This window comes from Alligator sinensis, unplaced genomic scaffold, assembly GCF_000455745.1.
Source record: "Alligator sinensis unplaced genomic scaffold, ASM45574v1 scaffold458_1, whole genome shotgun sequence".
Classification (NCBI taxonomy): Eukaryota; Metazoa; Chordata; order Crocodylia; family Alligatoridae; genus Alligator; species Alligator sinensis.
The window spans coordinates 1,444,807-1,459,052 of NW_005841944.1; the positions used below are offsets into that span (position 1 = coordinate 1,444,807).

The 14,246-nt window shown below is 41.8% G+C and overlaps 1 protein-coding gene across 1 annotated transcript in view; it reads right to left on the reverse strand.

The window, feature by feature from the left end:
• Positions 1–14,246, reverse strand: part of MTMR10 (myotubularin related protein 10) — a gene marked incomplete at its 5' end in the record, with an annotated part of 59,161 nt that overhangs the window by 27,201 nt on the left and 17,714 nt on the right. Inside the window, 3 exons of the mRNA XM_025199445.1 lie at positions 3,724–3,866; positions 7,061–7,133; positions 9,364–9,500. Coding sequence (XP_025055230.1) covers positions 3,724–3,866; positions 7,061–7,133; positions 9,364–9,500 — 353 coding nt within the window. The remainder of the gene's footprint in view (positions 1–3,723; positions 3,867–7,060; positions 7,134–9,363; positions 9,501–14,246) is intronic.

The window sequence follows — 14,246 nt, forward strand, 5'->3', positions numbered from 1 at the left end:
CGGCTCCAGCTCATGCAGGCGGCAGTGGAGCAAGTCCAGTTCTGGCATGGGCCAGAGGAAGGAGGAGAGGGGGCCTGTGGCATCCCTCCTGCTCTGGGCTGGGGCTGCCATGCCATGCCAGACAGCCTGGTCACAGCACCTCCCAAGCCCCAAGCAGCATCTCCTGGCCACCCCGCCCCCGTGAGCATGGGCATCAGCCTTGGTGCCGCCAGGCCAGCCACGCAGCTCTCCCCTGCCTGCTTCCCCCGCTGGAAGGGGCAGGTGCCTTCCTGCTGCCCCTCTGCCCTGCTATAGTCTCAATGCTTTCCCAGGACTTTCTTGCAACCCTTTGAAATATTCTTGCAACCTACTTTTGGGTTACCATCCACAGGTTGAGAAACGATGGGGTAAAGCATTCAAGAGCTCAATTTCTATTCCAAGTAAGTGGCACAACTCTAGGCACATGGAGTGTCTGCTTAGCAAATACACATACATCACTAATATTATATATGTACACATTTATCTATGTGTGTGATTGTAGATTTACAAGTACACAGGTGGAAAGAAACATTTAAGCTGTATAAATATGTATATTTCTGGGGCTTGAATTAAGCTTTAAGACCAGATGATATGGGATATAGATAACTGGCTAGATCTGTTTGCCTCTGAGTCACTGGTATGAATTTAGCCTACTCTGAGCATTCAGAAAAATGATTACTATTTGACAGTTGCCTGCTGACATTTGTAAAAGCAGTTCTATTTTCTATTGAACAGGTGTCCTCATCTAAATCACACCTGTTAATGACCTTGGTTAAAAAAAACAAACAAAGCAAAAACAAAACCCAGGAAGGGACGTGGTTTTCATGGGGGACCTAAATTACCCTGACATCTGCTGGGAGGAGCAGTCAGCCAAATCCAACCGCTCACATAGGTTCTTAACCTGCGTGCAGGACCTTCACCTAATGCAAGAGGTATATAGTCCCCTCTAGGGGGAATGCCTTACTGGACCTGGTGTTGGCTACGGAGGAGGACCTGGTTGGGGAGCTGCCGATTTGTGGTCACCTTGGGGACAGTGACCACTAATTAATCGGATTCACCACACGGTGTAGGGTGGGTAAGATAACTAGTAGGGTGGAAGTGCTGGACTTTAGGAAGGCTAACTTCAGTGTGCTTAGGAGTCTAGTTAATGATGCACTGCAGGATAAAAGTATTGGCGAGATGGGAGTCCAGGAAGGGTGGTCGTTCCTAAAGAAAACGATCCTTTGGGCATGGAGGGAGACTATCCCAGTACAAGGGAAAAGGGGGAAAGGAACCAAAAAACTTCCTTGGCTAAACAGGGAAACCAGGGGAGCCTAAGGGCAAAAAAGAAGGCATATAGGCGGTGGAAGCAGTGGGAAGCTACCAAGGAGAAGTATACCTACTTGGCTGACACTTGCAGGGAGGCAGTTACAAAAGCCAAAGCAACTACAGAGCTGAGGCTGGCAACACAAATTAAAGACAACAAAAAGTCTTTTTTAGGTATGTAGGGAATAAAAGAAAGGCGCAGGGCAGCATAGGACTCCTACTGAACAAGAAGGAGCAATTAGTGACAGACAGGGGGGATATGGCTCAGCTCTTCAATGAGTTTTTCGCCTCGGTATTCCTGAACACAGCTCAAGATAAGTCTCTTAATGGGTTCTTAGATGGGCAGAGGGACACCAGCCCACCAACTGTCAGCGCTGACTTGGTGCAGTCACTTGAATGGACTGGATGTGTTCAAGTCAGCAGGCCTGGATGAGCTGCATCCGAGAGTACTGAAGGAATTGGTCGGTGTCATAGCATAACCACTGGCACAGCTGTTTCAGTGCTCATAGTGCTCGGGTCAGGTCCCAGAGGACTGGAAAAGGGCCAGTGTGGTCCCTATTTTCAAGAAGGAGAGGAAGGAGGATCCGAGTGATTATAGGCCAGTCAGTCTCACCTCCATCCTTGGAAAGATCTTTGAAAAGATTATGAAGGATCATAGTTGTGGGAGTCCAGCAGGAAAAATAATGCAGCAGGGAAATGAGCATGGATTTGTAGCAGGTAGATCATGCCTGACCAATCTGTTTTCATTTTATGACAGGGTCATAAAATGCTTAGATGCAGGAATAGAGGTGGATGTCGTTTTCTTGGATTTTAGCAAGGCCTTCAATACAGTATCTCATCCTATTCTCATAAATAAATTAAGAGGCTATGACAGATGTTTACATGGTCCGGTGGGTGGTAAATTGGCTTGGGGGTTGTACCCAGAGAGTGGTGGTAGACTGGTCAGTATCGACCCGGAAGGATGTGGGCAGTGGGGTCCCGCAGGGTTTGGTCCTTGGACTATATTCTTCAAAATCTTCATCTGTGACTTGGATGTGGGTGTGAAATGTACTCTGTCCACGTCTGCGGATGATACTAAATTGTGGGGTGAACTGTACACTCTGGATGGTAGGGAATGATTGCAGGCAGACCTGGACTGGTTAAAAAAGTGGGCAGTAAACAATAGGATGCAGTACAACAAGGACAAGTGCAGAGTGCTGCGCCTAGGGTGCAAAAATATCCAGCACACCTACTGGCTGGGAAATGACCCTCTCAGCAGCACAGAAGCAGAAACAGATCTCAGAGTCATAGTGGACTCCAAGATAAACATGAGCAGTCAGCGTGACGAAACCAGCAAAGCTAACTGCATTTCATCATGCATTAGCAGATGCATGACGAATAAAACCAGGGAGGTGATACTTCCCTTCTATGCGGCATTGGTCAGACCGCAGTTGGAGTACTGCATCTAGTTTTGCGCACTGCACTTTAAGAAGAATGTGGATAACCTTGAGAGGGTCCAGAGGAAGGCCACTCATATGGTTAAGGGTTTGTAGGCCAAGCCCTATGAGGAGAGACTGAGGGACCTGGATCTCCTCAGCCTCCACAAGAGAAGGCCGAGAGATGATCTTGTGGCCACCTACAAATTCATTAGGGGGATGGGGCAAGAGATCAGCGATGCTCTGTTCACCAGGGCACCTCTTAGGGTAACAAGGAATAATGGCCACAAACTGACAGAGAGCAGATTTAGGTTAGATATCAGGAAAAACTTCACTGTAAGGGTGGTCAAAATTTGGAACGGGCTTCCAAGGGAGGTGGTGCTCTCCCCTACCTTGGGGGTCTTTAAGAGAAGGCTGGATAGGCATCTGGCTGGGGGCATCTGACCCCCGCACTCTTTCATGCTCAGGGCAGGGGGATAGACTCTTTCCTGCCTAGGCAGGGAGTTGGACTCGATGACCTGTTGAGGTCTGTTCCAACCTTAGCATCTATGAATCTATGAAGTGAGAATAAAGCCCCCATGAAGCACTTTCCTAAATGCATGGTTGTATAATGTGGAAATTACAACATTACTTGCACTGTACCTTTTAGGACTTCAATTTTGCCTTTTTAAAAGAAAGACTAGTACAGCCTAAATTTGCATTTCTGATATAGATGTGAACAGACCATATTACCTTCTGAACTATGTAATCTTAAGTAGGTTCACCTTATTTGTAGAAGTTGTTCATATTTCACCCAAACAACTACAAAAAGGAATGTAAAATACTTATACATGCATAAGCAGGTTTTAGAAAGATCAAGTCATTGGTTTAACTGGCAACAATATTATTCTAAAATTTCTATCCTGAAGCTAGAAATCAACAAGAAGTCCCATAGTACTACATCTGCCACTGCACAATCACAATAAAGAACTGAAGGCTTTAATACCTTTTTTGCACTTTCAGGTCCTGCTTCATCGAAGCGAAATCTGACAATACGGAAATCTTTGCAATAAATAATTAATTCCGTTGGATTAAATTTAAGTTTCTGATTGGGACCAAGGACCTTCTGTTTCCTCTTTGTGTCATTTACTGAAAGAAAGAGAATTTTATTTTTTTTTTAAGGATAGACAAAATATTTATACAGCAAAAATACAGCTAGCAAGATGCATCCTTCCTTTCAAGCTGTTTGGCATGAATCCTCCTGATAAAAACATTTTAAAATGATGGACTATTGGAATGTCATTAACTGCAAATATACAACATTATCCTTATTTGCTCAGTCTATTCCTGCCATTGGTTAAGCATTCCAGTTTGGCTCCTTTGCTATTCATTCTACCTTAATGTTATTCCCCCACCCTGCTACAGCCCTGAAACCTTTATCTAAATTCTCGTTTGTTGAAGGACAAATGGCCAGCAGTCCTCTCTTTAGGACAATACCATCGTTACTAGGCAAAGTACTGATGTTTATTAATACAGCATCTTAGCTTTGGGGAACAGCACACAAAGGTAGCAAACTTCAAAACCACAGATTTTAACATTTAAAAAAACCCCAACACTTCTCTTAAAACAAGTAAGATTTTGATATAACAGTCCACTAAACATAGTCAAATAACCAAAGATTAGAAACGGAGATTTAGCATAGCCTGTAATGAACCTTCTCCCCTACGCCATACAGCTCACAAAGGAAACAGGGCATCTGTGTTACTGAAACACTACATAGCAAGTATTCTGTTTTTGAGTCAGTACTACAAGAAGCACCTGAGCCAAAAATGGGCTTAATGATTTGTTTCTCAAAAGACCAGATAAACTGTGAGAAAACAAACATGGCCAAACCTGCAGAGGCAGTGATCACATTTCTCTATGGCATCTTAATCTGTTCCAATCAGACAAACACCATAGTTTGACAACAGAACACAGTCCTTACTAATAATGTTTAAAGTATTTAGGGATTTCTTGTAACTGTAGATATTCTTTAACTTAGATGGTAAAGCCAAGGGAACAGTTATTGCATGGAAAACTGCCATATTCAGTTGTTTGCAAGTATCTTTGAACTTAATTAAGAATTCTAGCTTGTTGCTTGCAAGATTAGCCAGGCCAAGTTCCAAGAAGCCCAAGGAAAGACAAAAACAACACACTTGCAAAACACAGGGGGAACTTATTTTTGTACAACGTAAAGCTATTTCTCTACCTGTAATCTTGAAGATGCTGTAAATTTATGTCCTGAACATGAAGTCGACAGACACAGGTATTAAGTAGAATGCTACATATTCCACCCCTATACATAAAGCAGCTGGGGTGTAGTTTGGAAGGCCAGGGTTGATATTCCACAATCAACAGAACCCTGAGATGTTTCCAAATATAATACTGAATGCAGACTTTCATGCTAAAAACTCCAATAAACAGTGCAACTGAACTGCCCCCAGATGCAAGTGAAAGGAAGCATCAGGTGCAAAACAGCAAAGCTTTTTCCTTTTGACCATTAGATATATAACAAATACTCAAGTAGAGGAAAAAATTTCAACCTGTTCAACATAATGGCACAAGTTATGCAATCATGCAGCTTTAATCTGCTGCCAAGTTTGACAGGTTGTTTTCCAGACATTATTGTTAACAAAAAAAGAAAAAACAAGATGCTGTTTGTTTTGTGACTTTAGCATATGCTTCAAAACTAGAGAAATTTGGGATGAAATGAGCATATAAGCTTTATAAAGAAGAACGAACTCCAATCTGCTCAATATTTTGAGTGGGAAATACCATACGCTCCGAAACAAACTACTGTATTCTTTAATAAGGGTTAAAATCATAGGCAGATTAATAAATGGGTTCCCTTGGAAAACAGTGGGTTTCCCCTCGCAGGTGGGCAGCATTCTAGCCTGAGGGGTCCAGGAGTGGGACACGGGGCTTGTGTGCATGTGCATAGCTTCACACATGCATGTGGTCAGGAAAATATGTGGGCAGCATGGAGAGTAGCTCCCTGCAGGTAAGTGTATGGGGGGGAAGTGGCATGGGGGCGGGGTAGATCGAGGCTCCCACAATGAGGGTGGGAGTGGGACAGGGGACTCTGCTCATCCAGAACAGTGCATGGGATCCGGAGATGGGGTGGGGACTGGAATGGAACCATGGGCAGCTTGTCCAGGGGGCGCGGGGGGTGGGAGGGAAGGCTGCTCCCCACTGCTGTGCACATCCCCCTGGGGAGGCGTGGGGGACCACACGTCCCCCCCAAATTTGTGTGTGGGGCAGACATGAGCTGCTCGCTGTGGGCTCAGGGCTCTCAACTCTCTTGCCTTTGCCTTGGGGCCCCTGTGCCAGCTGCATGCTCCCTGCCCACCCGGCAGCAGTGGGGGTGGGAGGTGAGTTGTGCCTTCTACTGCTAGGTGGGCAGGGGATGTGTAACTGGCATGGGGCTCCTAGGGCAAAAGCACCAGAGCAGAGAGCCCCAGGCCCACAGTGGCAGCCTGCATTTTCTCTTGTTCTGCTTGTCTCTGCTCCAGCCATGGCAATGAGGAGGGAAGAGAGGTGGGCATGTGCCACCCCACTCCCAGCCCGGCTGGGTCCACCCAGCTTCCCCTGCAGGGCATGGAGGCCCGCCCCACCTTTGGCAGCACCAGCACCAGGAAGGGAAGAGGCCTCTTCCTCCCCGGAGCCCAGTGTCCCAGTAAATCTTAATCAGCCACTGGTTACAATGGCAAAAGATCACAGACAAAACTGATTTCTGAGACAGAAACAGAGATGTTCCCCCATGCTAACCCTAGAGTCTGAGTGATTGTGAAAGGCTCTCCAAAGGCAAGAACTTATGCCAACCTTCAAATTTTTCACAAAAGCTGCTTGTTCTAAGATTGGATTTTTTACTCCATTGAAAAAAGATGCATAAAAATCTCTCCCCACTGTGGGAAATAATATTTATAATTGAGCATATATTATAAAATCAGGACAAAACAGTAATCAGGAGTAGATTGACAATTCTTGGGACCAGCTTGTATCTCAAGAAATAGATTATAACTCTCCAACCTAATATTTAGTTTTCTGGGGAGATTAAATTTATATGGTACATATGTAAAACAAACATTTAAGTTGTTACTGTTATTAATTTAATTATTCCAGGATCAATTTAATACCTTTCTTTCAAAAAGTGGATTGAAACTATATGATCAGTCTGTGAGTTAGACATATTTGCTACTACTTTGCTTATAACTATGCCTTAATGTAGCAAGCAATGGATATTTTCACCTTGAATGTACAAACATCCTTTAAAGCTTTTCCCCATACTTAGCTATCTGACATACCTGTGACAATTTGTTCAATGCATGTTAGTGGGACATCATGTTCACCAAGAAGGAGGTTTTTATAATGGAATTTCTGAAAGACAAATTAATGACAAAAAGTAGGAATGTGGCAGTAATATTTTTAGCCCTATATTTTACAAACGTAGCTAAGAGAAATCACTGTTGACTTAGATAAACACAAATAACAAGTCAGTATTTACTGCGCATGTCAACCTCATCACAAATCATAATACTCTATAAAGGTGAACACAATGCAAGGTGGAAAAAAATACTCCTGCCATTTAAGATTTAAAAAAAAAAAAAGTTACTGCAACTATTAAAAAAACAACCAAACAACTTGGAGACCTGTCAAGGGAAAGAAAAAAAGCTTTATTTTGATATTGTTACATAAAATAAATCAAATAAGTGGTTCCTGCTGAAAGTAGTTATAAATCTACGCAGGTATGTAGTTCACTAGACAGGTTATGCTGCTCTGAGAACACCATATGAATAAGATGCTGTAGTTAGTTATTAACTTCTGTTGCTTCATATGCTTTTACAAATGCAGAAATTATAATCAGCTTTATTTTACAGACAACTGAAAACTTTATTCTCTATGAATTTAGTCTAGCCTCAAAACAATTAAACTAGAGCAGAGAAATGTCACTGGACGACCTTAAATCTACCTAACTGGATCACAGGTCACCTAGAGAACAGTGTTTGTTTTTTGTTTTTGGGGGGTTTTTTTGGTAGAAAAGAATGAAAGCCAAGAAACAACTGAATAGCAGAAATGGTTCTGGCAGGGTAGATTTACTCTTTGTAGACCAAATCAAAGATGCATAAGCTTTCATAAACAAAAACTTATGCATCTGACATGTTAATGGAAATGCAACATGCCTTACAGTTCTTAATTAGAGGTTCCCAAAACTAGAACAATATTTTTGCTAAAAACAGCATAAAGCTTCATAACTACTTGTTAGAAGGTGCAGCCTCCAGAGAACTGAAACCCCAGCTTCAAGTAAGCAGCAGCTTACAGGTTACCTGGCCAGAAGGTTGGGAGACAGCTGCAACTGATAATTAATGAACAAGGGTGACCCTACAAAGAGGGTTAAAAGCTCCAGAAGCAGAACGGGAGAGGGAAGGCTATGTTGCTGAGGGAGTAGTACAGTTTGACTTGCTCTCTGAGGGTCAGAAGAAAGGCTACAGGATTTGGTCTGTCTGTACACCTTTTTGTTGTTTCATTTGTATGAGACAAGTTTGCCCCCATGAAAATAAACTGTCTGGAAAACCTAGAACAGAGAGCTGACTGGCCATGAGAAAGAAGCTGGGCGAGTGACTGGTTTACACTGCCATAGCAAAAACTGTAAAATTTTGTTTTTGTTTCATAAACATACAAAATAAGCCACAGCCTTTTGTTGCATGTGCTAGCCATGATTGAATTAAATTCCTTCAAAACTTTAGAAATTTGGTTTTGTATGTGCAAAGAGAGTAACTATGAAAATCCTTAAGTCTACTATAAAATGTGTTTAATGTAGGACTCTTCAGTTTTCAAATGTTAACATTGTGTTGTAATGCTTAACATTACTAAGGTTGTGATCCTTGTATATTTTTTGCCTCAGTGAAGCAATGGTTTCTCCCTTTTCTATTAAAACAATCTTAACTGTCACTTTTTGTCTACAGTGACATGATACTTCTCTCTTTAAAAAAAATAAAAAACCCTGTTTTCTTATTGTCTTCAGAGAGATGGATACATGCTATATCAGAAAAATGGGGGTAGAAGGGATCTTGTGGAAACTATCTAATTCAACCCTTGCTACTAAGGATCGCATATGGCAAAGCCATCCCAGACAAACAGATGTCTGATCTGCACTTATAAGTCCAATGAAGGAAATCCCACCACTTTCAGAATTAGGAAGTTGTTCCTAAAATTTGTTGCAAAATTGATGCTAACTGAAAGCTCTCTCTCGTTCTCGCTCTCTCTCACTATTAAAGAGATGAGTCTTTAAAACATCATTTCCTAAAGAAGTCAAATAGATGGAAATAGACCAGGTGGACTTCCATCATTAATTCCCTCTGCTTTAATACTGTAGTTGAAATGATGTGCTCTAGTAAATACAAATAGAGTAAATTTGGAGTGGAATACCAATAACGTCTGAATTGGCTATTTAATTTCACCTTTGAAGTCCTTCACCTTTGTTTTATAATATGCTGCAAGTGAGAGAGTCTAGGAGATTTAGTACTATTTAAATAAAATTATTAATAAGATGGAAGTAAATAAAGTTACAATGTGTCAATTATGGGAGGAAAAAACTCAAAAGACATACCTGAAGTGGCATAGGATCATCCGTAATAAAGGAAGTCTTAAAGTTAGTACAAACCAGTTTCCCCCACAAATCGTACTGACTTGTATCTGTTGCAATGCACTTTCTCACAAAATTAACTTCGTTTACCACAATTTCACCTAAAACAGAAAGAGGAAAAGAGAAAAGCGTAAGGTAAGAAAACTTAAAAAGTTTAATGACAAATGACCATATTGCTTTACATTTTTCAAATAGTAGGCTAGAAGCTATACTAATTTAACTTGAAATTGAATTCTGTCTAGCTGAGATGGGCTCATTTTAGCAAAAAGGTCTTCTCATTTTATTAGGGCTAAAATAGAGACTTAAGCAGTAATACCTCCCCCTTCCCTGCAAAAACTCAGCCACTGCTCTAGACAATGAGGTAAACTGCCATCTGTTTAAACATGAGTAATAGTTTAAAAAATATTTTATTTTAAGAAATACTCCAATAAATTCATGAAATCAATCTCTACAGACTTCTTTAAAATTATATTCAAATCTCGCTCATTTTTCTTAGTCTGAAGGATACAAACTGAGGCAATTGTCAAAAGTGAAATTCTCATTTACACATCTAATTCTTTATTAGTCCTCATTGTGAACCCATAAAAGGAAATGGAATAAACTACAAACACATTAAATAAGATGTTACTCCTTTTCAAAGCTTCTACTGTCAGTTGCTAATGAATGACATTAAGAAATCTGTCTAGCAAGAGGTTACTTAACATGAATATATGTAAATTTATTCATGACTTCCTGGACAAAGACTTCTAGTAAGAAGAATCATGTAAGAAAAATCTACCCTTTAAGAAAGGATTGTATGGGTAGAAAAGAAGACAACTCAGTAGCACCTGGAACAGAGGTTTCTATAACTAAATCAGTGACAATACCACCCTTGCTTTGGGATGTGCAATCTATCACTTGCTGCTGAGCTGTCCAACTTCTGAAGGGCCACATGCGTTGAGGACTGCACCAGCAGGGGTTATACACAAGCCACACCAAAGCAAGCCAGGAGCCATGTAGGCACCTGCTGCTGCACCATATGCCCACTGTGTGCTCACCCACCTCCAACCCCACCTCCTACTTCCTGTGCTGTGCTACACTGCTCCCTGGGGCAGGGGCAGGCTGAGGAAGAAGGAAGGGGAGTCCAAAGGCTCCAGCTATTTTTGCAGCTGCAGTAATGGGGAGGAGGGGGGAAATGGTAGCAGAGTGGGAGCCCAGGGGCTGCCACTCAACTCTTCACAGGCCCCAGGCTGCCACTTTAACCATCCTGACTTACTAAAGGTCCAGGCATGCAGAAAGTTCCCTTCCATCACTGAAAAGTCATATCTATTCTATTATTCACTTCTGCTGGCTGTCAAACATGACAAATCCAAAATTTAACTTTCTAGTGGTTTTTGTTAGTTTTTAAAAGTCTAAAGGGTGGGGTGGGGAGAGAACCTTAATCATGAGTGACTTCATCATCTTGGGTAATTCACTCTTGCAGCTTGAACTGGGGCCTGGAGAAGTTCAGCACCTCCCAGGTGAAAACCTAGCTGCTCATTAGACTTTACCACTAGCTGCTTCATTTATTGGTGCTAAGTAGCAGAAAAACTCATGGACAGAATTAGACAACCTGAATAGGTCACCCATTGTCCACCTAGATGTCAGTAGAGGATTAGCTCTACAGAGTATTTTCTAATTTTCACTCAATATACTTAAAATTTAAGAACAGGCAACATTTAAAACACATGAATGTTGCAAAGTATTCAAAATTGGGAAATACTCACCTCATGTATATATTTTTTTTGGTATGTGTGGGGGTGTACACAGCCTGTTGTTGTATTAAAATATACATACAGGCTGCTTTTCCCACACATACAGAACCCCTGCCTCCATCAATAACCTGCCTGGGAGATTAACTAGGATGGTATAGCAAGAGATTAGTTAAAAGATGCATAGTGAACAACACATGGGATGGCAAGAAGGGAATATGGTTTCATGGGTGCAGACAGCTGAAAGCAACTGCAGGAAACTAAAGTACATCCACACACTACAAGGCAGTACTATGTAGGGAGACTTGAGCTGGCTGAGATACAGTAAGCAGTCTAGCTGTGTTAACGGAGCATTTTGCCCAAGTTAATTGGCCAATTTCAGGCAGCACAAGTCAGCTCTAGTACCCAAGCAAATTCAGTTAGATTAGGGATTAGTACATGTTACTGTACTGCCATGTAATGGTCTCTTGCATTCTATCCTTGCCTCTGCTAAAAGAGCTCTCTATGATGCTGGGTAAATCAAATGGTTATTAACTGCTTCTTATTTCACTGATGCATAAATGGAGAATTTTGATTTTTTTTTCTTTCAAAAGGGCTTAACTCACAGTTGGAAGTAAAGATAATGGGAGCTGTGCTTGGAACTTGTAAAGTGCTGTATAATGCCAGGTATGCTGAAAAACACTGCTCGATCTAGCTAGAGTGGGGCAAAGCTTTGAGAACTGAAAGCAGGGACTCTTTCTTCTGTTTCCCTGCTGATTGCCCTGCTGGTACCTTACTGTGGAGGAGGAAGCTGACTAATATTCAGAGGCTGAACTGTACATCTTTTAATTTAATTTCTGTGCTTCAGGTCCCCATCTGTAAAAGGTAAATAAGTCCCCTTCACAGGGTGTTAAGAAAATGTATTAGCCTGAGTGCTTCACAAGTGTTATAATAATGTCCACCAAAGACCTAAGGAGGAAAACAATTCTCTCTTCAAAGCAGAACTTAGAGCATGCAGTTAAATATGTAAAGGGGCTACATGCTGAAAAAGGGAAAAATAAATTACTGAACTGATGCTCAAGTAATAAGCACTGTCCCTTCCATGCACTGAAAGACATGGGGTCCTGGGGGAAGCATGTGATCATGTAATTAAATATTACTTTCAAGGCACATGAACAAGGGGCCACAAAACAGCTATATAGATGTCTATTATTTTTGCATTTGGTAACTTTTGAGTCCTTGACTTTGCAACTGCCATAATGTTCACCTAGCAATTTTTGTATGTTTTCTTTGTCGTCTGAAAAAGCAAACCAGAAACAGCAAAGTCCACCATGGAGCATCATGTGCCATCCCAATGAATCATCAGCAGGGCTGGGAGCCTTCAACCATGTCTATGCTGCGCCTGGCACTACTCTGAAAAAACAAGCTCTACCTACTCCCCCTGCAGATGCCCAAGCCTAGCAATTGGGCAGTACATACAGGTTCTAGACATCACCAGCATGCATGCTCTGTTGGCACTTTAACTTTCTATCCTAGTCTCCCTCAACTCTCTGACCATGTCTTCTCTTTCCATCTACTTTCCCCAACACTCCACTGGTTTGCAGAATTAGTTTCCTTCCCCAGCCAGTCCCAGTCACTTCTCCATCCTTTGCCCCAAGACCCAAGCTTTGTCTTATTCCATTCTCTAAATCACCCCTTTAAAGCTCCAAATCTGGCTTGTCACCTCTGAATTCTAGACAGACAATTTCTTCCTCCACGCTGTCAGGTGCCAGTAAGACAGTCAGCAAGGAAACAAAAGAAAAAGTCCCTGCTCTGAGTTCTTGTAGCTTCACTCTAGCAAGATGGAAGCTGTCACTGTGAGAGAGCCCAGCTTCATCCCTATAGCCCTGGACAGAAGCATCCTTGGCTCCTTTAAGAATGCCACAGTCTCGTCCTATTTAGGTGCAAAGGCATGTTCCATACTTCGAGATCACTTGTAAGGTACCAGCAAACACTATGCTAAATTTCTCTTTACGTTTGTGACAAACTTCAAGTATTTGAATGCTATGTTCCCTCCCCACACAAACTACATTAATTTTAACTATGCCCTCTTAAACTAGTCAATTCCTACAGACTCCTGATGCCACATGCACCTTTCCCCCACAACTCTGCCCCCCAAAATTGTGGTGCACGTCATAAGTAGGGAAGCTGATTTTTTTTTCTGTAGAAGCGCTTCTGATTCCTGCTCCACAATGCAGCAGCAGCAGTGGCATTACTATCCAGATGACTGAGGGAGTCTATTGACCTAATGGCTCTTTGCCTATTACTTCAGAGGTCTTAATGATCACTTCTCCTTTTTATAGTTTATCACAACTAATCAAACTAACCTTTTTCAGGGTAATTCTGCTATATGCTAGCTGTTCCTCATCTCTGTTCTCCTAATTTCAGGCCTTGGAACTCTTTTTTTTCCAAATCAGAGATCCACCACAGAGACCAGTCTTCAGCACCAGCCGCCAGGATTTTAGTTTTTAATTAAGGAGGATAAGTCAGCTGAAGATTAGGCCTACCCCTGCTCCATGAAGCCTTATCTAAAAAAACCCCAAAAACTCTTCCCCCTTTTTTCTGCCTTACCAAAAACAAGGTGCATGTCTTATGTGGAGGTATATTGTGTGTGAGAAAACATGGCCATTCTTGCTCTTCTCTTAACTTGTCCAACTAATTAGTATTTTTCTAACTGGTGACCAGAACTCACCACCCTATAAGGTTGGACTAGAGCTGCAGTTTAATATATCTAATCTTTTCAGCATGGTATCTCTTCCTGCTCTGTCAAATGGCACATCCGTAGGATGTTCACTGATTACAATTGTTCAGGATTCTGTTTTAGTTCTCTTGTTCATAGCATTTTAAGAGTTGTACTAATGAAATATCTCTGGTAATTTTAAGGAACCTTCAATATCTTTCCCCTCCACCTTCCCCAAATTAAAGAACTTTTTTTTTTCTTCCATTACCAGTCTTACTACTTGCAAAACCAGTTCTCATTTTACTAGTGAGAATCTACCAACATTTGGAATATACCCAGTAGACCATGATCTTCATTACAGCCAATCCTTCTTGCTTCCTCGACATCTTCTCCAAATTTGCAGAGCAGCACAGAAACCT